Here is a 27,623-nt window from a genome sequence, read left to right on the forward strand (position 1 = left end):
TTGGAATCAATGTATGATGCTCACCTTAGCAAGTGGCTGAGAAAGCACCAACTTGTGTCAAGGCAGACAAGCTTAAATAACAGGAATCCACAATAAATTTCCAAGACGGCTCCTGGACATTGGGAACCCACAAGGTGCGCTGATGTTGAGTGTAGTACACCAAATCTTGGGATGTGTTTTTGAAGATCTCTTGGAAATTTACTATGGATCCCAGCTTTTCAGCAGAGACACAAGTTGGTGTTTTCTCAGCCAATCATCAAGGTGAGCAGCATACATGGATTCTAATTTACCTGTCCATCTGCTGATACTCTTATACAAGCTCTGCTTTTGTCTTGTTTTCGGTTATATATTCCTTTTAGGATTTGCGGTCAGATTCTCAAAGAGGAAACTACATATACAAGACTTTTATGCTGGATCGCCAGTGATCTATAAAGCTAATGTAATGGAAATAGAATAGTGAGCTATTTGGCTTTGAATTCTACTGAAGGTGGCAGAGTAACCCAGTGGCTCAGACCAGACCCTATACGATGTAAGCTCTGTATAATAAGTGCTGGCAATAGGGGTATAAACAGACCAATTTCTAGAGTAGTTGTGGATAGAGTAATAATTTAACATGTCACTTTTATCTTGGAATATTATCACAACAATCAGTCCAATCATATACAAGGGTGTACTAATCTGAAAAAAGACTGAAAATGTAAAAAAAAAAAAAAAAAAGAAAAAAAAGAAAAAAAAAAGTCTCTTAGTTTCGGTTAGAAAATTTTGTAAATAAGTAAGAGGTTGGGAAACCCTTGTCTCAGCTCCCCAGGCCCCTCTTATATGCAAGTCACCCTGTGTCTATTAGGGGCACAGAGTGACTGAGAAAATGATGGACAACCACTTAATGGATACTGAGAATATGGTTTGGATTATTTCAAATGGGACAGTAATATTTATCAACATTATCCCTCAAGAAATATATAAAGATTTAATCCCACTTTATACTGTGAGGCTATAGCCTGTTGTAGATCGTTGCCATGAAGTCTGTGACTTCTGAATATTCAAAGCATTGCTTAGATGTGGATTCCATAGTTAAATGTGTCACCTATTGTTTGTCTGTCTGCTAGTATTGTGTGCACTCCACCTAGGCTGGTTAAAGGGACTAATTAATTAGCTCAAGTTAATTAAATCACTGTCAGCTATTAGTTGCTAGAGAGGAAGTTATGTTAATTATATTTCTGTATACAATTTCATCTGCACACAATAATGCAATTAGTCACCTGACCTGGTGTGGTATATATTCTGTGTGAGTTTGTTCAAGCATGAGTTCCAGATTTGCAGCTAAAACAAATTCTGCCTAGTTCTTGGTTGCAATAGGCAGCTATAATATCTGATATCTATGTTCAAGACTGGAGGAAGCGGTATTCTGATGGAAGCACTCAAGCAGACTGTGGGTTGGTTCCGTCACACCAGCGCCCTGCAGGGCACTGTAGCAGGCTAGACAGGAGGGCGCCTGATGCACTAGCCCGCTCAGTGTCTACTGCTCTGTCCTGCTGTCACTCCGCAGCCGCAGTACAGACCACTGTGACAGGCTCGGGGTGGGGGGGGGGGTATTATTTAACTACTAAAGGCGGGTGACACTATGTGTTTTACAGCACCAGGTGACACCAACCCTAGTGACACCACTGATTTCTATAACTACTTTTCCCCTCTGTCTGTACATTACCCCCTTTGTTTAAATGTAGTAGTAGAAGTGCAAAGCCCCCACGACGATAGTATACATTATGGTTGCTTGGTACACATTGTATTAACAGTTAACACCAGTTAATACTTTGCTTTTACATGTATTTTCTACTTTGGATTCTGCCTATATCAGAGGTTTTACCTGCTCACCACCCTGCATACTTTCTATATATATGTGCTAGAATCATAGAAATGATTCACAACAAAAAAGAAAATTGTTATCAGAAAAAAAAAAAATTCTAGGAGCTGTGAGTTTAGCATTAGTGATTTGGTTCCTAGATTCAGCCTTATTTTCCATTAGTGCAAGTGTGCATAAAAACTAGCAAGTCCCAATAGCTAGTGCTGACCCTAAGAGCCTATTCACACCAGATGCAGCAGGATGTTTTTGAATGCATTACCACTGCACTGAGACTTCAAAATTCATGTTAGCTAATAAGCATCATTCACACCATCGCTTTGCATTGGTGTACAGCAAGCTACTTTTTTTTTGCAGTGCAAATGCACATGTAAACACAATGTAAGACACATAAGCAAAATAAGTTTGAACCCTTTAAAGACCTGTCCTTCCCCATACCAAAAACACTTAGAAAAATGCATCCAAACGCATGTCAAATGCATGGAAACGAACATGTGAAAATGGACTTAAAACTTGCATTGTTCTGGAGTGAATGGGCCTTAAAGTAAACCTGTAAGAGAAATATAGAAGCTGGCAGTCATTCTTGACCTTGCACATTTTTTGAGTTACTGGTATGTGATTATCTGTTATTTTACCTGGTATGCACATGCTTGTTCTACCACAGTGACACACAAAGGAAGCCCTGAATCTGGCACTTAAAATTAGGCAAATTTTTGCTCCAACAGATCTAAATAAGTGAAATTTTTAAAAACTATACTGGCATCACCAACAATGATAGTAATAAATAGATTTATCTGTATATAAAGCATTTGGTCTGCAGAAATAGCAGTACATATTACTTACCTATAAAGGATTCTTTTTTGAAAAGCACATGAGGTCCTGGAAACTTTTTCAAGGTATAATAGAAGTGGTAAATAGCACACACTATAGGCTGTTGAATAGCAAACACTATATAGGCTATGGTAGGTCTGTAGATATCGCCTGATGAAGTAGTACTGCCCTCTAGTGGCAAGAAGTTCAACATTCATGTCCAAAGATCAGAATATACAGTATAGTGATTGTCTAGGAGACTGACTTTCGGTTGGCATTCTGCCAGCTACAGTAAGTCACAAAGAAATCCTGATAAAGGTTAATCATTAAATGCCCTCGATCATACCACAGTATGTTGATAATAGAATTACAACTGCTCTGCAGACTTATGAAAGTACTTCAGTGATCTTTTTTTGCTACCTTATTTTCTACCTAAGGCTAAAGGGATGATTCTGATCTAGTGAACCCGTACTTTCAGAGGTCCCAACCGTCCCTGATTTGGAACAAAGTCCCTCTGTCCCTCATTCAGGTCTGATCTAGATAGTTGTATATAAAATGCACTTTTTATCATTCAGAAAGTATTTCCCAGTGCTAAACCCTTCATCCCATTTCTAAATTGCAACTTTTGTAAATTTCAAAAAATAGCAGTTGTGGGTTTAACTAGTCTTTTTTTTTTCCTTTATAATTCTCCATTAAGGAGGCGTGGCAGGGGGTGTGGCCTATGCCTATATACTTTTGAAAAGGAGAAGTTATCATTATGGGAGATTTCAATCTTCCAGATATAAACTGGAAAACCAAAATAGCAAGTTCTACCAGGAGTACAGATATTCTAAATTCCCTACTGGGGTTGTCTCTGCAACAAGTGGTTGAGGAGCCAACCCGGAGGGAGGCCATTTTGGATTTGGTATTCACAAATGGGGATTCGGTATGTGATGTCATTGTAGGCGAAACCTTGGGATCTAGTGATCACCAGTCAGTGTGGTTTAATATAAGAACTGTGAAAGAGTCACACCACACAAAAACAAAAGTTTTAGATTTTAGAAAAGCAGACTTTTCAAAAATGAAATTAGTCATAAATGAGTCCTTATCAGACTGGAACGGATTACATGGAGTCCAGGAGAAATGGGACTACTTAAAAGGTGCATTATTGAAGGCAACAGAAAATTGCATTAGACTTGTCAGTAAAAGCAAAAAAAGGAAGAGACCACTGTGGTACTCAGCAGAAGTGGCCCAAATCATTAAAAATAAAAAGCTAGCATTTTGTAATTATAAAAAACCCAGAGCAATGAAGATAAGGAAATCTACAAGATTAGGCAGAAAGAGGCCAAGCAAGTTATAAGAACTTCTAAAGCGCAGGCAGAAGAAAAACTAGCTCAGTCTATGAAAAAGGGGGATAAGACATTCTTCAGATATATAAATGAAAAAAGGAAATTAAAACAAGGAATAACTAAATTAAAAACAAAGGACGGAAGGTATGTAGAAGAGAATAAAGGGCTAGCCGACTGCCTTAATGAATACTTCTGTTCAGTTTTTACAGAAGAAAAAGTAGGAGAAGGACCTCCACTTGAAAGGATGACTAATGAATCGTTTGAAGCATGTGTCTTTACAGAGGAAGACGTTCTAAGATTGCTGTCTAAGGTGAAGACAAATAAGTCACAGGGTCCTGATGAGATACACCCAAAATTATTAAAAGAGCTTAGTGGTGAGCTGGCAAAACCATTAACAGATTTAACCAATCATTAGTAACAGGAGTCGTCCCGGAAGATTGGAAATTGGCAAATGTCGTGCCCATTCACAAGAAAGGTAGTAGGGAGGAATCGAGCAACTATAGACCAGTGAGTCTGACATCATTAGTAGGCAAATTAATGGAAACCCTATTAAAGGATAGGATTGTGGAACATCTTAAATCCCATGGATTGCAAGATGAAAAACAACATGGGTTTACTTCAGGGAGATCATGTCAAACAAATCTTATAGATTTTTTTGACTGGGTGACTAAAATAATAGACGGTGGAGGTGCAGTAGACATTGCATATCTAGATTTTAGTAAGGCCTTTGACACTGTCCCACATAGAAGACTTATCAATAAACTGCAGTCATTGAGCATGGACTCCCATATTGTTAAGTGGATTAGGCAGTGGCTGAGTGACAGACAACAGAGGGTTGTAGTCAATGGAGAACATTCAGAACAAGGTCATGTTACCAGTGGGGTACCTCAGGGATCTGTACTGGGACCAATTTTGTTTAATATCTTCATAAGTGATATTGCAAAAGACCTCGATGGTAAGGTTTGTCTTTTTGCTGATGACACAAAGATATGTAACAGGGTTGATGTTCCTGGAGGGAAACGCCAAATGGAAAAGGATTTAGGAAAACTAGAAGAATGGTCAGAACTCTGGCAACTGAAATTTAATGTGGATAAGTGCAAGATAATGCACCTGGGGCGTAAAAACCCAAGGGCAGAATATAGAATATTTGACACAGTCCTGACCTCAGTATCTGAGGAAAGGGATTTAGGAGTAATTATTTCAGAAGACATAAAGGTGGGAAGACAATGTAATAGAGCAGCACGAAATGCCAGCAGAATGCTTGGATGTATAGGGAGAGGTATAAGCAGTAGAAAGAGAGAAGTGCTTATGCCGCTGTACAGAACACTGGTGAGATCTCACTTGGAGTATTGTGCGCAGTACTGGAGGCCATATCTCCAGAAGGATATAGATACTCTAGAGAGAGTTCAGAGAAGAGCTACTAAACTAGTACATGGATTGCAGGAAAAAACTTACCAGGAAAGGTTAAAGGACCTTAACATGTATAGCTTGGAAGAAAGAAGAGACAGAGGGGATATGATAGAAACTTTTAAATACATAAAGGGAATCAACTCGGTAAAGGAGGAGAGCATATTTAAAAGAAGAAAAACTACCACAAGAGGACACTGTTTTAAATTAGAGGGGCAAAGGTTTAAAAGTAATATGAGGAAGTATTACTTTACTGAGAGAGTAGTGGATGCATGGAATAACCTTCCTGCAGAAGTGGTAGCTGCAAATACAGTGAAGGAGTTTAAGCATGCATGGGATAGGCATAAGGCTATCCTTCATATAAGATAGGGCCAGGGACTATTCATAGGATTCAGATATATTGGGCAGACTAGATGGGCCAAATGGTTCTTATCTGCCGACACATTCTATGTTTCTATGTTTTGCAAATAGGCGTTCCTCGTTCCCATATCAAAAAATTGAGAGGTATGCATACTTTACCCATACTAGGCCAAGGTCAGGTGGAAACATTTATTACCTCCCCAGGCTACCCTGCTGCCTAAAAAATACCCAGTAATTGCATGTATGTGGGAGCATGTTACACTGCCTTTGCAAACTCACAATGCAGCATAGTACCAATCATCTGGGGCAGGGGAGCATAGTCCTATGCAAGCCTCAACTTTAACTGCTTAGGCCTATTGCACATGATACTCCTGTTTGAATATCTACTTTTTCAGAAGTTTTTTTTTTTTTTGTATTTGCGCGTATATACAATTTATGTAAACAGGCATTTGTGCGCATTCGTGCGTATTTGCACACATAAGGTGTAAATTACTAAACAAAAAAGCATATTTTTGCATTTTTTTTTTTACTGAAGAATGCACGGCGCTGGTTTATGTGCCTGTGTGCATAGGGTAATTACAACTAATGAACTGTATTTTAGCTCAGTAAAAAAAAAAAAAAAAATGAGTGTGAGGAGAAAAAAAAAAAAACGGAATTTTTGTAAAATCTTACCTGTAAAATTCCTTTCTCTGAGTCCTCCGACAGTCGCCGCCTCTTCATATTCGTCACATATGGGGTATTAGACTTTGCTCCGAAGGAGTAGCTAGGCAACAGAATATGTTAACATTAAGGCCCCATGCACACGGGGCGTTTTTAACGCCGCTGTAAGCAGCGTCAGACGTTTTCCTCTTGCAGCCTAAAAACGCCCCTCCATGTTATTCTATGGCCTCATGCACACAAAGACGTTTTTAAGCTGTAAGTGGCCTAAGCGTTTTTCAGCTGCAACAAGAACCCACGGCCTGCGCGTTCTGAGGCCCAGCGTTAGAGCGTTAAAAGCGCTTGACGCTATTTAACGCTATTTAACGTTTTTATCGGCGTTTTCCAGCGTCCGGCGTTATTAAGCTGTAGAAATTTTCAGAAATGTGATTGGTCACTGTAATGGAGTAAAAACACAGGAAATGCATTTTTACATTTCCCAAGTGTCCTTTGCTCAGCCGTGTGGGTGGGTGGGTGTGTCTGTGTGGACATACAGGAGAGAGAGGGACAATGGCTGCTGATATAGGTCAGACAGAGCTTATCTCTGCAGTTGAGGCCCATCCAGAGCTGTGGGATGTCTCCCATCCCTTCTATAGTGACAGGATTAAAAAATCAAAAACCTGGATGGATATATCTGAAGCCCTAACACCAGGCTGGGACCGATTGAGCACCGCAGAGAAGAAGGAAAGAAGTAAGTTTTTCAGAAATGCATGACTTGTGTGCTGTATAATTACAAAGAATGCATATTTTAACCTTACTTCACTTTTCTTCTTAGGCAAAATTTTCCAAAAGAGGTGGAAGTCCCTGCGTGATCGGGTCAGGAGGGATCTGACAGAGGAGGAAAAAGCTAACACAAGTGGTGCAGCTGCCTCCCACAAAAGAAGACACGTGTACCACAACCACCTGGCATTCCTGCGTCAAGCAATGATAGACAGCAGTAGAGAGTAAGTCGCACATACTGTATTTTTGACTTACATATAGGGGTGCTCAGAGCATCGTTTTCTGTGAATGTATTGCTATTCTGCAGCCATTTTTTTTTACATATTTTTCAGGACAACATCTAATATTGCGGACCTGACTCAGGATGCTAGTCAGGAGGTGGTTGAAGAACCAGAGGACAGACCCCCCAGTGCTGCCACTGAAAACAGTGACATGACGATCCAATCCAGTGGATCTCATGTCTGCGATGAATCCACAATACAGGTTAGTGTCTGTCTAGTCTGTCTGCCATTCTTTTCTTCATTGTATGTATGTGACAAACTGAACCTTTTTCTTTCTTAACAGGAATCCAGGGACCAGGAATGTGTTGTGGAAGAAATTCCCGATAGTGGTGTGGGGCGTGGCCGTGGCGAGGTACCCGTTCGTGGCAACGAGGTATGTGTGCGTGGCCGTGGCGCTGTGCGTGGCCGTGGCCGCAATCAGCGTCAGAGGGGTGGCGGTATTGTCCCTCAAAACGAGGACGGGGTGTTAGCGTTGCTGCAGGAAGTGCGGCAGGAGAGGCGCAGTGGGGATGTGTTCCTCGATCCTGGCAACTCACGCGCCGCCTTCTGCCGTGCTGCATACTACATCCTGGAGGACATTGGGGGACCTGAAGAAAAGCTTTGTATGGATCGTGTGCTCGCCATCATGACACAATATAGGCATGCAAAACTAAGTGGTGGCCCGCCACCATCAAACGATCCATTCAACACTTTTCTTGATCCCCCAATGCCCTCTGTGACCTCAGCAACGCTAACACCCCACTTTCAATACCGCCCCCCTCCGCAACGCCACCTACCTACCTTGTCCCCTCCGCAACGCCACCCAACACCTGTCTTGTCCACGCCCTCCTATTTCCCACCCCACTCCTCCATTGATTTCTCCCAACCACCTACCCAGTTCCCTCCCCCAAACTTACCTGGACCCCCTTACCACCATGAGGTTGCGCAGGAACGACATGTCCAAGCCACCCACTCGCATCCTGACATCAGCTATCCACGTTCAAAGTCACCGCGGTCAAGCCAGGACGATCAGTCAGGATACACCTACCAGCATTTGTGATTTTTTTCTTTTTTTTGTGTTTATTTGAATAAAAACCTTTTTTTGAAATGATATTTTGCCTCATTTTTTTTTAAAGTTGTATGTTGAAATAGAAGTACATCTGCACAGGCCATTGGGCTGGCACACACTTGCCACATGCAGAAGGAAACCCCCCTCCTTCTTCTGCATGTGGCAAGTGTATGCACAAGCCATTGGGCTGGCACACACTTGCCACATGCAGAAGGAAACCCCCCTCCTTCTTCTGCATGTGGCAAGTGTATGCACAAGCCATTGGGCTGGCACACACTTGCCACATGCAGAAGGAAACCCCCCTCCTTCTTCTGCATGTGGCAAGTGTATGCACAAGCCATTGGGCTGGCACACACTTGCCACATGCAGAAGGAAACCCCCCTCCTTCTTCTGCATGTGGCAAGTGTATGCACAAGCCATTGGGCTGGCACACACTTGCCACATGCAGAAGGAAACCCCCCTCCTTCTTCTGCATGTGGCAAGTGTATGCACAAGCCATTGGGCTGGCACACACTTGCCACATGCAGAAGGAAACCCCCCTCCTTCTTCTGCATGTGGCAAGTGTATGCACAAGCCATTGGGCTGGCACACACTTGCCACATGCAGAAGGAAACCCCCCTCCTTCTTCTGCATGTGGCAAGTGTATGCACAAGCCATTGGGCTGGCACACACTTGCCACATGCAGAAGGAAACCCCCCTCCTTCTTCTGCATGTGGCAAGTGTATGCACAAGCCATTGGGCTGGCACACACTTGCCACATGCAGAAGGAAACCCCCCTCCTTCTTCTGCATGTGGCAAGTGTATGCACAAGCCATTGGGCTGGCACACACTTGCCACATGCAGAAGGAAACCCCCCTCCTTCTTCTGCATGTGGCAAGTGTATGCACAAGCCATTGGGCTGGCACACACTTGCCACATGCAGAAGGAAACCCCCCTCCTTCTTCTGCATGTGGCAAGTGTATGCACAAGCCATTGGGCTGGCACACACTTGCCACATGCAGAAGGAAACCCCCCTCCTTCTTCTGCATGTGGCAAGTGTATGCACAGGCCATTGGGCTGGCACACACTTGCCACATGCAGAAGGAAACCCCCCTCCTTCTTCTGCATGTGGCAAGTGTATGCACAGGCCATTGGGCTGGCACACACTTGCCACATGCAACATTGAACTAGAACAATGGAAGAATGATAGACATCAAAAGAACTGACATACATGTTTAATAAAAGCTGTATGTGAAGATATCACAAAGTTTACAAGATGAATGATTTTAGACAAAATTATCCTGCCATGCCACTTCCCCATCAGGCGAGACAAAGAAATCCGCAAACTTATCTCTGATGGTCATGACTCGTGCTGTTGTTCGTAAGTCCATAAACTGCACGCGGTGCATGGGGTTACGTGGCTCTGGTTCAACGCTGCTCCTGTCGCTTCTCCTTAGGAAATTGTGCAAAACACAGCAGGCCAGGACAACCTTGGTGGCATTGTCAACATCCAGTTGCATACATGACAGCAAAACCCTCCATTTTGCTGAGCACACACCAAACGCACACTCCACAACACGACGAGCTCGGCTCAGCCGATAATTGAATATACGTTTGGTGTGACTCAGTCCATAGCCACTGTATGGCCTCATCAGATTTTCTGCCAGTCCAAATGCTTCGTCGGCCACCATGACCAATGGCAAGCTTGGTTCCTCAGTACACGGTAGCGGCCTGCTTGTTGGTATGTTGAGTCGTCCTTCGTGTAGCCGACGTCCAAAGGCCGATTCTCGAAAGATGCGGGCATCACCCTGGCTGCCATATGCTCCTACATCAACAGCAAGGAATTGAAGATGGGCATCAGACAATGCCAGGAGTACCACAGAAAAATATTTCTTGTAGTTAAAGTATGCAGAGCCGGAATGGGGGGGCTTCTTCACCCTGATGTGTTTTCCATCAAGGGCACCGATACAGTTGGGGAACTGGGTTTTCTCCCAAAATTCGTCGACAACTGCTTCCCACATCTCTTCAGTCGGCTCCGGCATGACCACCTCCTTCAACTGCTCCCATATTGCCGCACATGTCTCCTTAACAATTTTGGCCACCGTGGAGACACCGAGCAGAAAATAGTGGTGTAAGGAGACAAAGCTTTGGCCAGTAGCAAGAAACCTAAAATAAAAATAAAAAATGATTACATATTACATCTATCTTTCAAAAATACATTGAAAATGTTTTAACTAGGACCTCACCACCTAACCCTCTTAACCCAAGTACTAACCCTATACAAAACACCCACAAATGATTTCACTTACCGAAGTGTCACAAGCAGCCTTTCCTCCGGTGACACACTGCTTCGCATGTTCGTGTCCATCCTGGATAGCCTTGGCCTGAGCTTCTCCAGTAGGTCATCGAAAAGCGGAACGGACATACGTGAGAAGTTGTACCACTTGTCCGGATACATGCGGAGTTGGGTGTACATGGTGGTAAAGTACCCCACGGACAGACGCTGCAACATGACAGGATGCACCCAGAACCTTCGCCGTATGCTCCTCTCATTCTCCTCCTCCAACTGTCTCCTTCTACGCATCCTTCTCAAGATGATGAGCAGGATCGCCTCATCAACCTTCTGCATAACAGGATCCATGACTCAGAAATGCAAAAAATACTCCGAAAATACAAGAAACACTCTCAACCAATCTGAAAATGCTCTCTCCTCTCTCTCTCTCCTACCAAAATGGCTTCCACACATTGCATTGTGGTTATTTTGGGTGTGGAAAATGGAGGAGGACTGATTTTTTAAAAAAACGCTATTTAGCGCTGACGCGGCTTAACGCGGCTTAACGCTCATTAACATAATTTGAGAAACGCTGTTTAACGCGCGTTTTTAACGCCGGTTTTTCCCGGCGTTATAACTAGCTTGGACGTACGTTTTTTTGAACGCCCCGTGTGCATGGGGCCTTAAGCTTTTAACATATCCCACCCTCAAGGGGTGGTCCCCTCAGTCAATACCCTCCTACTTCCTGCAACCATATCTCAGTTTTAGTGGAATAGCAGTAGAGTATACAACCAAACCCCAAAAGAGGGGCGGGGGCGGCGACTGTCGGAGGACTCAGAGAAAGGAATTTTACAGGTAAGATTTTACAAAAATTCCGTTTTCTCTTACGTCCTCCGACAGTCGCCGCCTCTTCATATTCGTCACATATGGGGACGTCCCAAAGCAGTGCAAACATGAGGGGTGGGAAACGCATCCGCGCCGAAAGGCAACGCAGTCTCCGCATCAAAGAAAGGAACCTTACCAAAGGAAGGGAACCAGCTGGGCAACAGAAAAAAACAAGTGCTCAACAGGAGCAACAACCCAGGAAAAAACAAAAAACCAGGGGATACAAAACTTATCCCAACAGCCAGAGGTCCCCAACAAGGGACCCTAGGGAATTGCCGCACTAAGAACCTTGCGGCCAAAGGAAGCATCCGCCGATGCCTGAACATCTACTTTGTAGAATTTTGTGAACGTGTGTACGGTCGACCAGGTCGCCGCCTTACACACCTGGGCTACAGAAGCCCCATGACGACAGGCCCAAGACGTACTCAAAGATCTAGTAGAGTGCGCCTTCACAGGCACAGGGGGAACCTTCCCCTGTAAAGCATAGGCCTGTTCAATGGTCTGCCTGATCCATTTGGCGATGGTAGAGGCCGAAGCCGCCATGCCCTTCCGAGGACCCTCTGGAAGAACAAACAAAGAGTCCGTCTTTCGAAAAGACTCAGTCGATTTAAGGTAAACCCTTATCGCCCGAACAACATCCAGAGAATGCAATCTCACCTCCTTTGGATGTTTAGGCTTCGCGCACAGCGAAGGTAAGACAATATCCTCATTAAGATGGAATTCCGAAACTCGCTTCGGAAGAAAAGAAGGATTAGGTCGCAAGACCACCTTATCCAAATGAACAACCAGGTACGGAGACTTGCAGGACAAAGCTGCCAGCTCCGACACTCTGCGAGCCGAAGTGATCGCCACCAAAAAGGCGACCTTTTTGGACAACATAGACAACGAGATCTCCCTGATCTGTTCAAAAGGAGCACGTTGCAACACAGACAGAACGAGATTCAAGTCCCAAGGGGGCAAAGGATCCCTCCTAGGAGGAACCAGATGCCGCACACCCTGAACAAAGGTGCCAACCAAGGAGTTGGAAGCCACGGGACGTTGAAACAGAACGGCCAGTGCAGACACCTGACCCTTTATCGTAGCCAGCGCCAAACGCTGATCAACACCCGTTTGAAGGAAAGACAGCACACGGGAAACCGAGTACGTGCGGGGTGAAAACCCCCTGGACTCACACCAGGCAAAATAGGCCTTCCAAGTACGGTAATAAACCTTCCCCGAGGAAGACTTCCTCGCGTTGATCAAAGTATGAACGACCTCTGGAGAGAGACCCTTCTCCTTCAGGACCTCGGTCTCAACAGCCAGGCCGTCAAAGCCAGCGACTGTAAAGCAGGATGGTATATCGGTCCTTGAGACAGTAGATCGTCTCGAAGAGGCAGACGCCACGGGGCGTCGACCGCCAGATTCACGAGGTCTGCGTACCAGGACCGGCGAGGCCAGTCCGGTGCCCCAAGAATCACCGTGCTGCGTTCCGAGTGTAACCTGCGAAGGAACCTGGACAGCAACTGAATCGGTGGAAACGCGTACATCAGCCCGTACTGATGCCACGGGGCCACTAACGCGTCCGACGCGTCTGCCCGAGGGTCGCGCGTCCTTGCCACGAACCTTTTCACCTTGTTGTTGAGACGAGACGCGAACAGGTCCACATCTGGAAGACCCCACTTCGCGCACAACATCTGGAAGACAGCCGGGTGGAGAGACCATTCCCCCTGATCCAGGGTCTGGCGACTCAGATAGTCCGCCTGCCAGTTCTCCACCCCCGGAATGTGAACCGCCGTTATCGCCGGGACATGAGTCTCGGCCCAAGACAGAATGTCGGCCACTTCTCGAGCCGCTCGGGCACTCCTGGTGCCCCCTTGGTGGTTGATGTAGGCCACCGCCGTGGCATTGTCCGTCTGCACCCAAACCGGGCAGCCCTGCAGCCGGTCCGTCCAGCGATGAAGACAGAGACTTATCGCACGCAATTCCAGAATGTTGATCGGAAGGGAAGACTCCCCCTCCGACCAAGTTCCCTGGGCGGAGCGAGTGTAGGCAAAATGGCGCCAAGGACTCCCCCAAAAATGGCGCCAAAACCGCCGCTCCACAGTGCAGTAATGCACACATGTCATCCATGTATAAGAACACATGTCAGATCGCCGCAGCGATCGCTGTATATGCCCAAACATGCCAAAAAAACATGCCCCACAGCACACAGCTTTTCACACTGACCAGGCTGACACACACAGTGTCACACAGCTCCCCCCCCCCCCTTGCAGCCCACAGCATGCAGCCGAGAGATAGGGAGACAAGCAGTGTGAATAGAGGCAGGTTACACAGTCCCAGACTGACACCCCCCCAGACAGACAGGTCCCCACATAGATACACTTACCTCTCAATGGCGTGGGGGACCCGTACAGGCGAACAAGCCGCTGCACATGAGGCAGGGAGAGTCGCAATTCAAGACGCACAAAATGGGGGTTAAGAAACCGCACAGCGTCCAGTGAGGTAGCCACCTCACCAATCATCCCTGCACCGAACAGGGATGGGTCGTTCACTGTGCCAGGAGCGTTACCTGGCTGAACGCTCGATGGCAGGCTGGGAAGCCACTGACCCACGACCTGCGACCAGGGGGATCAGCCCGAGACCCAGCCCGCATGATCCTCTTCATCAGAAGAACTAACTAACGCTGACAAAAATAACAGCTAAGTAAAGGTAGAGAGAAAACTCAAACAAAATTTCAAAAAGAAGAAAGAGTCTGGGGCAGAAAGCCCCAGCACAGGAAAAGCCAGCCACTCCTGACAAGCTAGACATTAAAACTGAGATATGGTTGCAGGAAGTAGGAGGGTATTGACTGAGGGGACCACCCCTTGAGGGTGGGATATGTTAAAAGCTTTAATGTTAACATATTCTGTTGCCTAGCTACTCCTTCGGAGCAAAGTCTAATACCCCATATGTGACGAATATGAAGAGGCGGCGACTGTCGGAGGACGTAAGAGAAAAAACGTTTGCCGGCTGCTGTCAGAGAGACATCGGTCTGAAGAGGAGAGGGTTTATTTGTGACCCCAGTGCCACCTACTAGTGCCCACAAGTGCCCACCAGCGCCACCTACCAGTGTCCACCAATGCCATCTGCCAGTGCCCACCAGCACCACCTGCCAGTGCCCACCAGTGCCATCTGCCAGTGCCCACTAGTGCCACCTATCAGTGCCCCATCATGTGTCCCCTACCAGTGCCTATCATTGCCCATCAGTGTCCCCAATTAGTGCCGCCCATCAGTACCCTTCAGTGCCACCTACCAGTGCCCTTCAGTGCCCATCAGTGCCGCCTTATCAGTGACCATAAGTGTTGCCTTATCAGTGCCCATCTGTGTCGCCTTATCAGTGCAGCCTATCAGTGCCCATCAGTGCAGCCTATCAGTGCAGCCTATCAGTGCCTAACAGTGCAGCCTACCAGTGCCTATCAGGGCCCATCAGTGCCGCCTCATCAGCGCACAACAATGAAGGAGAAAAATTACCTGTTTGCAAAATTTTATAACAAACTATAAAAACTGTTTGTTTTTTTTCAAAATTTTCAGTCTTTTTTTGTTTGTTCAGCAAAAAATAAAAACCTCAGTAGCGATTAAATACCACCAAAAGAAAGCTCTATTTGTTTGAAAAGAATGCTAAAAAATGTCATTTGGGTACAGTGTTGCATGACCGCGCAATTGTCATTAAAAGTGCGACAGCGCTGAAAGCTGAAAATTGCCCTGCGCAGGAGGGGGGGTTTAAGTGCCTTGTAGGCAAGTGGTTAATGTATTTGTATAATGAAAACTTTTTCTTTTAGTTTTGGATAGTGTAGTAATGAGTTAAAACCCCTAGCATTTCTTTTATTGCCCTTTGTGTCCCATTAATGACATTTTAATTTCCTGTGCTAGAAGTACAACAAAAAGTAAAAAGAAAATGTATATAAATTAAGGGAAATTCTCCTCTTTAACAGTTGTTACAGGAACATATGTCCCCACTGGAAGATTTAAACCCATTGCTCTGGTAACTATACATATATTTTAACTAGCCTCAAGCTGGCAATACACTAAATACACTAGCATATTTTCATATGAACATTCATACAAAAATACTCAGTACATTTGATGACTTGACGAATGGTGTTCAAAAGTACTTTTAAAACTTAAGTTGCTTTTAACATTCGATTTTGGAATGAAAGGAAAAAAACAAACAAACACATACACTCTTTAAAAATGAAAAGGCTGTTCTTTTAAATGATCTTACTGCAAACATGCCTCTTAGATGACAGATAACCTCTCTATAAAGCATGAAAACAGTCACACAACCCTGGTATAGGCCAAAGGAAGGAAAAAGCCTGCGAAAACTCAACCTAGCCAACTTCTACCTACCTCCAGAACAACTGGCTTTTACAAAATCAGTCAAGTCAGGCAGAAGCCATTTCAGGTAATGTGTAACTTTAAGCTTTTAGGAAATCTAAGTAAGCTACCATATACCATCCACATAATAACATTTTTCTAATGATGTACTGGCTGATGTATAATGTACGGACAATTATTTACCTGCATGGGAGAATATGGAATACATTCCATGGACATTTCTCTAAAAAGGATAAAGCAAAAGTACAGAGGATTTAATTTTTTTTTTTTAAAACAGAGACAGAGTAGACAGTTAGGGGACAATTTTTTAAAATTGGTGCACACAGAATCTGGTGAAGCTGTGCATAGTAACCATTTAGCTTCTAGGTTTTATTGTCCAAGCTTAAGGCCCTTTTCACACTAGTGTGACTTGTCCCGCGATTTTGGGCCGCAAAATCGCATGACAAGTCGTTTTCCATTATTTTCAATGAGCCCCATTCATATCAGTGCGTTTTGAAGTCGCACCGACTTCAAAGTAGTTCCTGCACTACTTTGCCACGATTTGATTGCGTTTTGAGCCATAGCTTTCAAAATCGCGGCAAAGTCGCATCAAAATCGCGTCGCATAAGTGTGAAAGGGGCCTTACTGAACAAGCTGAACTTAAAAACGGATTGGTCACTATGCACAGCTGGACCAGATTCTGTGTGCAACAGTTTTAGTAAATCTCCCCCTTACAGTCATACAATTATTTGGGGAAAAAAAAAGTTTACATCAACCCCATTAACATACAGCTGCAAGAAAAAATATGTGAACCCTTTGGAATGATATGGATTTCTGCACAAATTGGTCATAAAATGTGATCTGATCCTCATCCAAGTCACAACAATAGACAATCACAGTCTGCTTAAACTAATAACACACAAAGAATGAAATGTTCCATGTTTTTATTGAACACACCTTGTAAACATTCACAGTGCAGGTGGAAAAAGTATGTGAACCCTTGGATTTAATAACTGGTTGAACCTCCTTTGGCAGCATTAACTTCAACCAAACGTTTCCTGTAGTTGCAGATCAGACATACACAACGGCCAGGAGTAATTCTTGACCATTCCTCTTTACAGAACTGTTTCAGTTCAGCAATATTCTTGGGATGTCTGGTGTGAATCGCTTTCTTGAGGTCATGCCACAGCATCTCAATCGGGTTGAGGTCAGGACTCTGACTGGGCAACTTCAGAAGGCGTATTTTCTTCTGTTTAAGCCATTCTGTTGTTGATTTACTTCTATGCTTTGGGTCATTGTCCTGTTGCAACACCCATCATCTGTTGAGCTTCAGCTGGTAGACATATGGCCTTAAGTTCTCCTGCAAAATGTCTTGATAAACTTGGGAATTCCTTTTTCTTTCAATGATAGCAATCCGTCCAGGCCCTGACACAGCAAAGCAGCCCCAAACCATGATGCCCCCACCACCATACTTCCCAGTTGGGATGAGGTTTTGATGTTGGTGTGCTGTGCTTCTTTTTCGCCACACATAGTGTTGTGTGTTTCTTCCAAACAACTCAACTTTGGTTTCATCTGCCCACAGAATATTTTGCCAGTACTGCTGTGGAACATCCAGGTGCTCTTGTGCAAACTGTAAACGTGCAGCAATGTTTTGTTTGGACAGCTGTTGCTTCCTCTGTGGTATCCTCCCATGAAATCCATTCTTGTTTAGTGTTTTACATATTGTAGATTGGCTAACAGGGATGTTATCATTTGCCAGTGACATTTGTAAGTCTTTAGCTGACACTCTAGGATTTTTCTTCACCTCATTGAGCAGTCTGCGCTGTGCTCTTCCAGTCATCTTTACAGGACGGCCACTCCTAGAGAGAGTAGCAGCAGTGCTGAACTTTCTCCATTTATAGACAATTTGTCTTACCATGGACTGATGAACAGCAAGGCTTTTGGAGATACTTTTATAACCCTTTCCAGCTTTATGCAAGTCAACAATTCTTAATCGTAGGTCTTCTGAGAGCTCTTTTGTGCGAGGCATCATTCACATCAGGTAATGCTTCTTGTGAAAAGCAAACCCAGAACTGGTGTGTGTTTTTTATAGGGCAGGGCAGCTGTAACAACACCTCCAATCTCATCTCATTGATTGGACTCCAGTTGGCTGACATCTCACTCCAATTAGCTCTTGGAGACGTCTTTAGTCTAGGGGTTCACATACTTTTTCCACCTGCACTGTGAATGTTTACATGATGTGGTCAATAAAAACATGGCAACATTTCATTCTTTGTGTGTTATTAGTTTAAGCAGAATGTGATTATCTCTTGTTGTGACTTAGATGATGATCAGATCACATTTTATGACAAATTTGTGCAGAAATCTATATCATTCCAAAGGGTTCACATACATTTTCTTGCAGCTGTACGTAGGTTATACAAAACTTGTCAGTATTGAATAAGGCAGCACTACAATACAGGTACAGTACAGGTGCCCTAACATACCTTTAGACATGTTCTTCTGCATTCAGGCTGCCTGCAAATCTGAGACACTGCAACATGCAAATGTCAACACTTTTTGATAGGAAAGAAGAAACAAGAAGAGAATCAAATCCTATCAAATTCTTGTCACTATGAGGAAGTGATGAAATGTACATATTACAATGTCCCAGGATTCTGGCGATGCAAGATGGCGAGGAACAGATGAAGACATCTATAAAAAGGTATGTGCAGGTGAAACTACAGGTTTACTTTAAGGAACAGGGCAGTTTCCACACACATACATACATATATATATATATACATATATCTGCAGGTGCACAACAGACGTGTGTTTTTGCTGGCTAGCTTGTAAGTGTTCTGCATTTATAATTTTTTTTATATATATATATATATATATATATATATACACACACACACACACATACATACATACACACACAAGCACACACACACACACACAGGTGCATCTGAAAAAAATAGAATATCGTCAAAAACCTAATTTATTTCAGTAGTTAAATTCAAAAATTTAAACTCAAAATATTTTATATAGATGCATTACACACAGAGTTATATATTTCTAGCATTTCTTTTTTTTTTTTTTTTTTATTTCAAGGATTATGGCTTACAGTTAGTGAAAACCCAAAATTGAATCTCTCAGAAACTTAGATTATTACAGAAGACCAATAAAAAAAAAATGTATTTTTGACCTACAGTAAAATCCATTTCTCTGATGTTCATTGAAGGACACAGCTTCTGATTGATCTCCATAACAGTTGGGTTATACTGCCCCCTACAGGAGTAGGACACTAGGCAGAAAAAAGTCTGGCTACGCTCATGGGCAGTCCCAGGGGTATACTCCCTCTCTCTGCTAAAGGCACTAAGAAGTTTCGTTACAAGCAGTGTCAGAAGAATTACAACTCTACAGAGGGGTGGGTGCTGCGTTCGTCAATGAACATCAGAGAAATGGATTTTACGGTAAGTCAAAAATCCCATTTTCTCTTTCGTTCATTGACGGACACAGCTTCTGATCTCCAGAACAATTGGGATGTCCCAAAGCAGTGTTAAACATGAGGGGTGGGAACAGCAAAAAAAAAAAAAAAATTCCCAAGGCTAAACAGTAGCCAACCAGGCAACAGAAGTTCAACCAAAACAACTGGAGCCCACCTGAAAAAAACAATACACCCTCAAAGAGGATCAGGTCCTCTAAACAGCAGCCTGCAAAACCTTGTGGCCAAAAGAAGAATTCGCAGATGCCAACACATCCACTTTAAAAAAAAACTTTGTGAAAGTGTGCAGTGACGACCAGGTGGCCGCCTTGCAAACCTGCGTCACTGATGACGGAAGGCCCAGGAGGCACTAAGCGCCCTAGTTGAGTGCACCTTAACAGGAAAAAGGAGGAACCCCGACCCTTGATGGAATAGGCCAGAATCACTGTCTGTCTGATCCATCTGGAAATAGTCGCAGAGGAAGCAGACAACCCTTTACGAAGCCCATCCGTAAGCACAAATAGTGAGTCTGACTTCCTGAAAGACTCCGTAGCTGCCAGGTACACCCACATCCAAGGCATGCAAGGCAATTTCCTTTGGATGTTTAGGACTGGGACACAGGCAATACAACATAATGTCCTCTTTCAAATGAAAATCAGAGACAACCTTTGTAAGGAACGACCAACAGGGGCGAAGAACCACCTTATCTCTGTAAATCCCCAGGCAAGGTGAACGACAGGATAACGCTGCCAGTTTCGATACCCTGCACGCAAAGGTGATAGCCACCAAAAAGGCCACCTTCTGGGACAGAGTAAGCAGGGGATTCTCCCGAAGATTCTCAAAGGGAGGCTTCTGGAGGGCCGAAAGCACCAAATTGAGGTCCGAAGGCAGCAACAGAGTCCGCACTGGAGGAACCAAACGTCGGACACCCTGAAGAAAGGTACGCATCAGGGAGTGTGTGGCCAAAGGTCGTTGGAAGAAGACCACCAAAGCCGACATCTGGCCCTTGATGGTACTCAAGGCCAATTTCTGTTCAACCCCCCGTTGAAAGAAGATCAAGACTCGAGCCACGGATAAGGAGCGAGGATGAACCCCAAGAGACTCGCACCACGTAATGTACGTCTTCCATGTACGATGGTAGATCTTCCTAGAAGTAGATTTCCTAGCTTTTACCAGTGTAGGAATCACCGACTCGGATAAACCTCTATCCTTTAGCACCTGGCGTTCAACAGCCAAGCCGTCAAAACCAGCAACTGTAAAGCAGGATGGAAGTTCGGTCCTTGGGACAGCAGATCCTCCCTGAGAGGAAGCTTCCAAGGAACGTCGGCGACCAGCTGCACCAGATCGGCGTACCAAGCCTGGCGAGTCCAGTCCGGAGCCACTAAGATGACTGAAATCCCTTTTGCCTCGATCCTGCATAGAAGTTTGGGCAAAAGCTTGAGAGGAGGGAAGGTGTAAATCAGACAGTACTGAACCCATAGAGCGACCAGCGTGTCTGTGACGTCCGTCAGAGGATCCCTTGGCTGAGGCACAACCCTCTGCACCTTTCTGTTGAGCCCAGACGCCAACAAATCCACCTCGGAGATGCCCCACCGGAGACACATCTGATGAAACACCTCCGGATGAAGGGACCACTCCCCTTGGTCCGCCGCCTGCCTCCTGCCAGTTTTCCACCCCGAGAATGTGTATGGCGGAGAGGGCTGGAATGAACCATTCTGCCAACCTTAGAATGATGGCTACCTCCAGAGCCACCAGGACATTTCTTGTGCCCCCTTGGTGATTAACATAAGCCACGGCTGTGGCATTGTCCGATTGAATGCGCACTGGACAACCCTGAAGATGATCCATCCAATGGTCCAGACACAGTCTGATTGCTTGGAGTTCCAAGACATTGATTGGTAGTCTGGACTCTTCCAGTGTCCAGATCCCCTGAGCAGAATGCTTGCCAAGGATGCCTCCCCAGCTCAACAAGCTGGCATCCGTGGTGACTGAAACTAAGCTGCATCACGGTAGCCAAGACCATAAAGCGGTTTAACAGGACAGGTTCCACTCAAGAGAAGCCTCGCCATGGTCGAACAAAGAATTTGAGTGCACGTGCTCAGTGTTGTATCTAGTGGTTGTCTTTGGGAAATAGACATATGAGTGCTGCCAGCATTGCTGCAAAGGGTGAAGGGGTGTGGGGGGGGGGCAGCCTGTCAGTGCTCAGCCCATACGCAGCACACTGCAACAAATTGGCCTGCATGGCTGTCATCCCAGAAGGAAGCCTCTCCTAAAGATAGAAAGTCCACAAACAGTTTGATGAAGAAAAGCAGACTAAGGACATGGATTACTGGAACCGTGTCCTGTGGTCTGATGAGACCGTGTCCTGTGGTCTGGGGCTGCATGAGTGCTGCCGGCACTGGGGAGCTACAGTTCATTGAGGGAACCATGAATGCCAACATGTACTGTGACAAACTGAAGAAGAGCATGATTCCCTCGCTTTGGAGACTGGGCCGCAGGACAGTATTCCAACATAACGACCCCGAACACACCAAGACGACCACCACCTTGCTAAAGAAGCTGAGTGTAAAGGTAATGGACTGGCCAAGCATGTCTGAAGACCTAAACCCTATTGAGCATCTGTGGGGCATCCTCACTTTTGTGAGATACTGTACTGTAGGTCACAGAGGGGGCTGTTAATTAGTTTCAGTTTTTTTGGAGTTAATTAAATTAAAAACAGGTGCACTAGATCGGCAACAATGAGACGGCCTCCAAAACAGGAATGGTTTTACAGGTGAAGTCCACTGTCAATTTTTTTACCCTACTCATCTTTTCTGACTGTTTTTCACTAGTTTTGCATTTGCTAGGGTCAGTGTCTCTAGCATGAGGCGTTACCTGGACCCTAGAGGTTTCACAGAAAGTCCAACTCCTCCAGGATGGCACATCAATGCGTGCCATTGCCAAAAAGTTTACTGTGTCTCCTAGCACAGTCTCAAGAGCATGGAGGAGATTCCAGGAGACAGGCAGTTACTCTAGGAGAGCTGGATAGGGCCGAAGAAGGTCCTCAACCCATCAGCAGGACCGATATCTGCTCCTTTGTGCAAGGAGGAACAGGATTAGTACTGTCATAGTGGCCCTACAAAATGACCTCCAGCAGGCCACTGGTGTGAACTTCTCTGACCAAACAATCGGAAACAGAGTTTAGGAGGGTGGCTTGAGAGCCTGACGTACTCTAGTGGGCCCTGGGCTCACTGCCCGGCACCGTGGAGCTCGATTGGCATTGAACACCGAATTGGCCCTGAGCATGTGACAGACGTGAAAGGGTCTGGAGAAGCCGCGGAGAATGTTATGCTGCCTGTAACACCGTTCAGCATGACCAGTTTGATGGTGGGTCAGTGATTGTCAGGGGAGGCATATCCATGAAGGGATGCACAGACCTCTACAGGCTAGACAATGGAACCCTGACTGCCATTAGGTATCAGGATGAAATCCTTGGACCCATTGTCAGACCCTATGCAGTGGGTCCTGGGTTCCTCCTGGTGCACGACAATGCCCGGCCTCACGTGGCGAGACATGCAGCCAGTTCCTGAAGGATGAAGGACCCGATACCATTAAATGGCCCCTACGCTCGCCTGACCTAAATCCAATAGAACACCTCTGTGACATTAGGTTTCGGTCCATCCGATGCCGCCAGGTTGCACCTCAGTCTAATCAGGAGCTCAGCGATGCCCTGGTCCAGATCTGGGAGGAAATATCCCAGGACACCATCTGTCGTCTCATTAGGAGCATGCCCTAATGTTGTCAGGCATGCCTTTAAGCAGGTGGGGGCCATACAAACTGCTGAGTACCTTTTTGAGTTGCTGCAATGAAATTTTGGTAAAATGGACAAGCCTGTTGGATCATTTTTTCACTTTGATTTTTGGGGTGTTTTGAAAACAGCCCTCTGTTGATTGACAATTTTCATTTCCATCAATCGACGTGGCATCCTTTTGTTCCTAACACATTACCTAGTCCAAATCAGTACAGATATCCAGCATCATATTTTTCCCCATTGAGATCAGATGCGAGGTATACATCAGCACACATCTGATAGCCAGTTCTAGTTCAACAAAAATAACCCATTAAAGGCCCATGCATGCCAGTCTGATCTGCTGTGATGCATTAAATGCATTGGGCATTACCACACTCCGAATCACAAACTGCATCACCCCCACGTGTAAAGTGCATTAACGCAGCACATAAGTGTGAATGGGGCTAAAGAAAGGATAATCTATAGGAAGAAAATCTTGCCAGAGAAAGGGGGAATTTGAAAATGTATTTTTGCTCAGTGAGATCATTGAGAGACCTACAGTACCTTGCTTTGTGAACATCTACTCTTCTAATCAGCAATACAACTAAATTTTGATGTACACAAAAAATTGGCTTTTTTAAAATATATTTAAAAGGCACATGGACCAGAATAAAAGGCTCCACTTTTTTATACAGAAAACCCCTTTTAAAATTATTACACAGCCTTTGGCAACACAAATGATCAAATCAAGTTGCTGATTTTATTTTGGGAGAGTGGACAGTTTTCAAAACAAAGGATTCCTCTACCTGTGTCTATTCGCTCTCTCTGCTGTTCTCCAGGGAAGAAATCCTTTGACACCTGCAGGCTTAGGTTCTGGAGCATACAGTTCCTTGGGTGTATATTTTTTTCCAGGAACAAAGGGCTTCTTAGTAGAAAAGCCTGCAGAGAAATGTACAAATATATAAGGGGTGAAGAATTAAACGAGAACAAACAAACTAGGTATTCTAAACATCTCTCACGTTGGCTCCAGTCACAAAGCGGTATCTTACCGCATCCGAATATGTGGTAAGTTACCGCACAGCGTTTTTCAAAACATCACTGACCAGGGCATGGTGGGTCAGTGACGTCACAAGTGGGGGCCTTAGTTATTTTGGAACTGTCAGATGACGGGAGCCTTCATCAGGACCAGAGCGTTTTTTGGGTTACGTTTTTTTTTTTCGGGTCAACGGTGGGCATCGTGATTGATGATGGATCCACCCCAGTGGACATTTTTTTTTATATTAGTTCTTTAAAAAACTGGCTACTGTCTTTTTTACATTCCAATTTTTAAAAACCCATTTTGTGAATGAGTAGAGGTATTATGTACCCCATACTTATTCACATGGGGGGGAGGATAATGGGGCCCCTCACCCCACAGCAACCCCCGTGTTGAGGGCATGTGGCCTGTTCAGGGGGGGGGGGGGTGCTCGCTCCTCTTCCTCATTCCTGACCTGCCGGCTGCATGCCGGCACAGATAAGGTTGTGGTATTGATTCATGTAGTAGGTTCCCCTTAAAATCCATACTAGACCCAAAGGGTCTTTTTTTTTGTGAATTGACTTTCACTCCTGTTTTTTGCAGTATTTATTAAGCATTTTTTGCTTTATGCGGTAAATACCGCATAAAGCAATAGTGAATTGACATTTTTCAGGTTTTTTTTGACAACAGAGTGGGCATTTTTTTGGTGCAGGAAAAGGGGTTGAAGCACTTGCTAGTTCATATCTCACGGTCAATCATCCATTAGGGATAGCTCTGGCAAGAATTATTCCATCAAACAATTCAACACCTGCTCTACTCAATTTGTCATATATGTCCTTCAGGGACCATGCAACTTAAGTGTATGTAGGTCACACCATTCGGACCTTGCGTACCGGAATAGATGAGTGCCGCAGGTTGATCAAGAAGGGCAAGGAAGAAACGGTGTCCCCCAATTGGCCTCACATCATGGCAAGAATATTAGTGACTTGTGTGTATCAGTTATTGAACATATACCCAGGAGGTCCCTGACAGAGAATGAAAGATTTTTGCAACTGTGTGAGAGGGAGACTCTCTGGATATATAAAGCTTAATACCCTTTGCCCTCATGGCTTAAACGAGGAGCTGGATGTCCATAAAGTTATGTTACTCTTGATTCTGGTGATCCAATACACAATGTATTTTACTCTTGATTATATTTTTCCCTCATTTTTTCTTCCTTTTATTTTTGTATTTTGACGGCTGTATTTTATGTTAATCACTTTACCACCGGAGGATTTTGCTGTCTTACGTCTGGGCCACTTTTTGCGATTCGGCACTGTGCGACTTTAACTGACAATTGCACGGTCGTGCGATGACATACCCAAACGCAATTTACGTCCTTTTTTCCCCACAAACAGAGCTTTCTTTTGGTAGTATTTGATCACCTGTGCGATTTTTACTTTTTGCGTTATAAACAAAAATAGCGTAAATTTTGAAAAATAATATTTTTCACATTTTTTTAATATGAAATTTATATGCCTGGTGCTGACGTGTGTGGGGGGAGGGGACTATGTGACACAAGGACAGATCGCAGGTTCAGCTATGCTGAACCCTGCAATCTGACTCTGCCTGTCACTTAGGAGATCCGCCCGCTTGTGTTTACACATGCAGGCGGATCTCCACACTCGATTCCCCGACGATCGGGGAAGAGCAGCGGTGATCGCCGCCGCTCCTCCCCTGGCCCGACTCCCGCTGTGACTGAAAACAGGGGGGCGAGCCTCCAGCGGCGCGCTCGCGCCGCCGAGAGAGGGGAATGTCTGGTGACGTAGGTCTACGTCGCCAGACGTTATCGAGCCACTTTGCCGCAGTAGAGCTCTAGCGAGCAGTGCAGAAGTGGTTAACTTACCCTTTCCAATATGTCTATATATTTTTGACCCTAATATGTATCATTATTTTAATTTATTTGGAGATTTTAAATGGTAAATGTTATATATTGCCTGGAGGGGGCTCTGCAAGAGTGACATGATCCTTTGCTCACCTCCCCCTCTTTTACCGGTCCATGCCCCCGCCCCCTCCCTTCCTCTATTTAAACTCTCCTTCTCATCCTGGCCAGTAGTGCCAAATGACCTGAAGAAGGGGCCATGCCCCAAAACATATAGTCTTGGCTACTGGCTTGTACCTATGTCTCCTCAGCTACAGAGCCACTTGAGCTTCCTACTCGACACAGCGTTGCCCACAACTTACGGCTGACCATCTCTGATTCCCGCCTTCTTGTAACGTAATTTCCGGGCGACAGGTCCGGTTTCCACTGCGAGGCGGCTGTCATTCCCTGATGTCTCGGCTGTTCTACCTCACACAGACGACCCCCGGTTAGCTCCCTCGCTGGCTGGAGCACTTCAATCCTGCTACTGTAGAATTTCCCAGCAGGATTACAGTTACATCTAGAGTCGTGCAGCACACCTTGCCTTTGCCAGCTGAGCCAGTCCCACTGCGTTCTCCCTGGAGCAATTCTGTCACTCATGCAATTCCATTTTCTGGTATTTTTACTTGGGTCTACAACGTTTTATTATGGGATGTTCCTTGCCACTGTATGTCTCGGATCTTTTATAATAAAATGTAACGTTTTTATTCATCCAGAGATTTATGTCATTACTCCACCAAGGTACAGCTCTTTCCTTACATTGTATTTTTTCTTTGATCTCATTGGTTTATGATTTTTTGATAGCAGCGACCCCCACAGCTGACTCTCTATTTCCCATGCTGAGCAGTGATTTGAGCGCTTGGGCATTTGTGTGTTTTTTAATGGACATTTTCAGAATTGCATGCAGTATTTGGGAAAACTCCTAAATACTGCATGCAAGCTAGTTCTGTGGATATAGCCCAGTATCGCTTAAAAATACAATTCAAAAGTGTATGCTTGGTTTTTTTTTTTTTTTTTTTAAACAAAGGGCATAGATGCCCTTTAGACCCATGCAGTTGACCCAGTACTACCTCCTTACCCCCACCATACACACACACACACACACAATTGCTCTTTTTATTCTTTTATTTCAATAATGTCTATTTATTTAAATCTAAAGAAACAATGAAAATCAAGGAAAGTCCAGAGTAAGACTAAGGCTTCATGTACACGGGATGTTTGAAAACCTCTCCTGAATGCTAGGACTTAACAGCCGATGGTTAAAAACGTTAGTTTTTGCCGCAATTACATGCCGCGTTAATGCGCGTTTACGTTTAGAAGCGTTTTTACATTGTAAAATGCTCCTAAATGTATCCCCGTTGAAACCACCTATAATCAAAACACTTATAAATGCGAGTTACCGTGTTTGCACGCTGTTACAAGCATTTGGCATTTCAAATGCCAATAAACTTCCGTCTGAACGCATTTTTTTGCTTAATAAAAAATGCCATTATA

The 27,623-nt window shown here is 44.7% G+C and overlaps 2 protein-coding genes across 2 annotated transcripts in view; both read right to left on the minus strand.

The window, feature by feature from the left end:
• LOC309545676 (uncharacterized protein) overlaps window positions 1-27,623 on the minus strand; it is a 155,620-nt gene that overhangs the window by 81,185 nt on the left and 46,812 nt on the right. Inside the window, exons 9-10 of the mRNA XM_082244953.1 lie at window positions 24,021-24,153; window positions 16,181-16,220 (exon numbers count right to left, since the gene is read on the minus strand). Of these exons, the coding sequence (XP_082101079.1) occupies window positions 16,181-16,220; window positions 24,021-24,153 (173 nt within the window). The remainder of the gene's footprint in view (window positions 1-16,180; window positions 16,221-24,020; window positions 24,154-27,623) is intronic.
• LOC309544241 (uncharacterized protein) lies at window positions 9,774-11,128 on the minus strand (the record flags this gene model as incomplete). Its single annotated transcript, XM_082243134.1, has 2 exons — window positions 9,774-10,653; window positions 10,797-11,128. The coding sequence occupies 2 exons, from the start codon at window positions 11,126-11,128 to the stop codon at window positions 9,774-9,776; spliced, it is 1,212 nt and encodes a 403-aa protein (XP_082099260.1).

This window comes from Pelophylax lessonae (assembly GCF_965119305.1).
Source record: "Pelophylax lessonae genome assembly, chromosome: 1".
In the NCBI taxonomy this organism is placed as follows: Eukaryota; Metazoa; Chordata; class Amphibia; order Anura; family Ranidae; genus Pelophylax; species Pelophylax lessonae.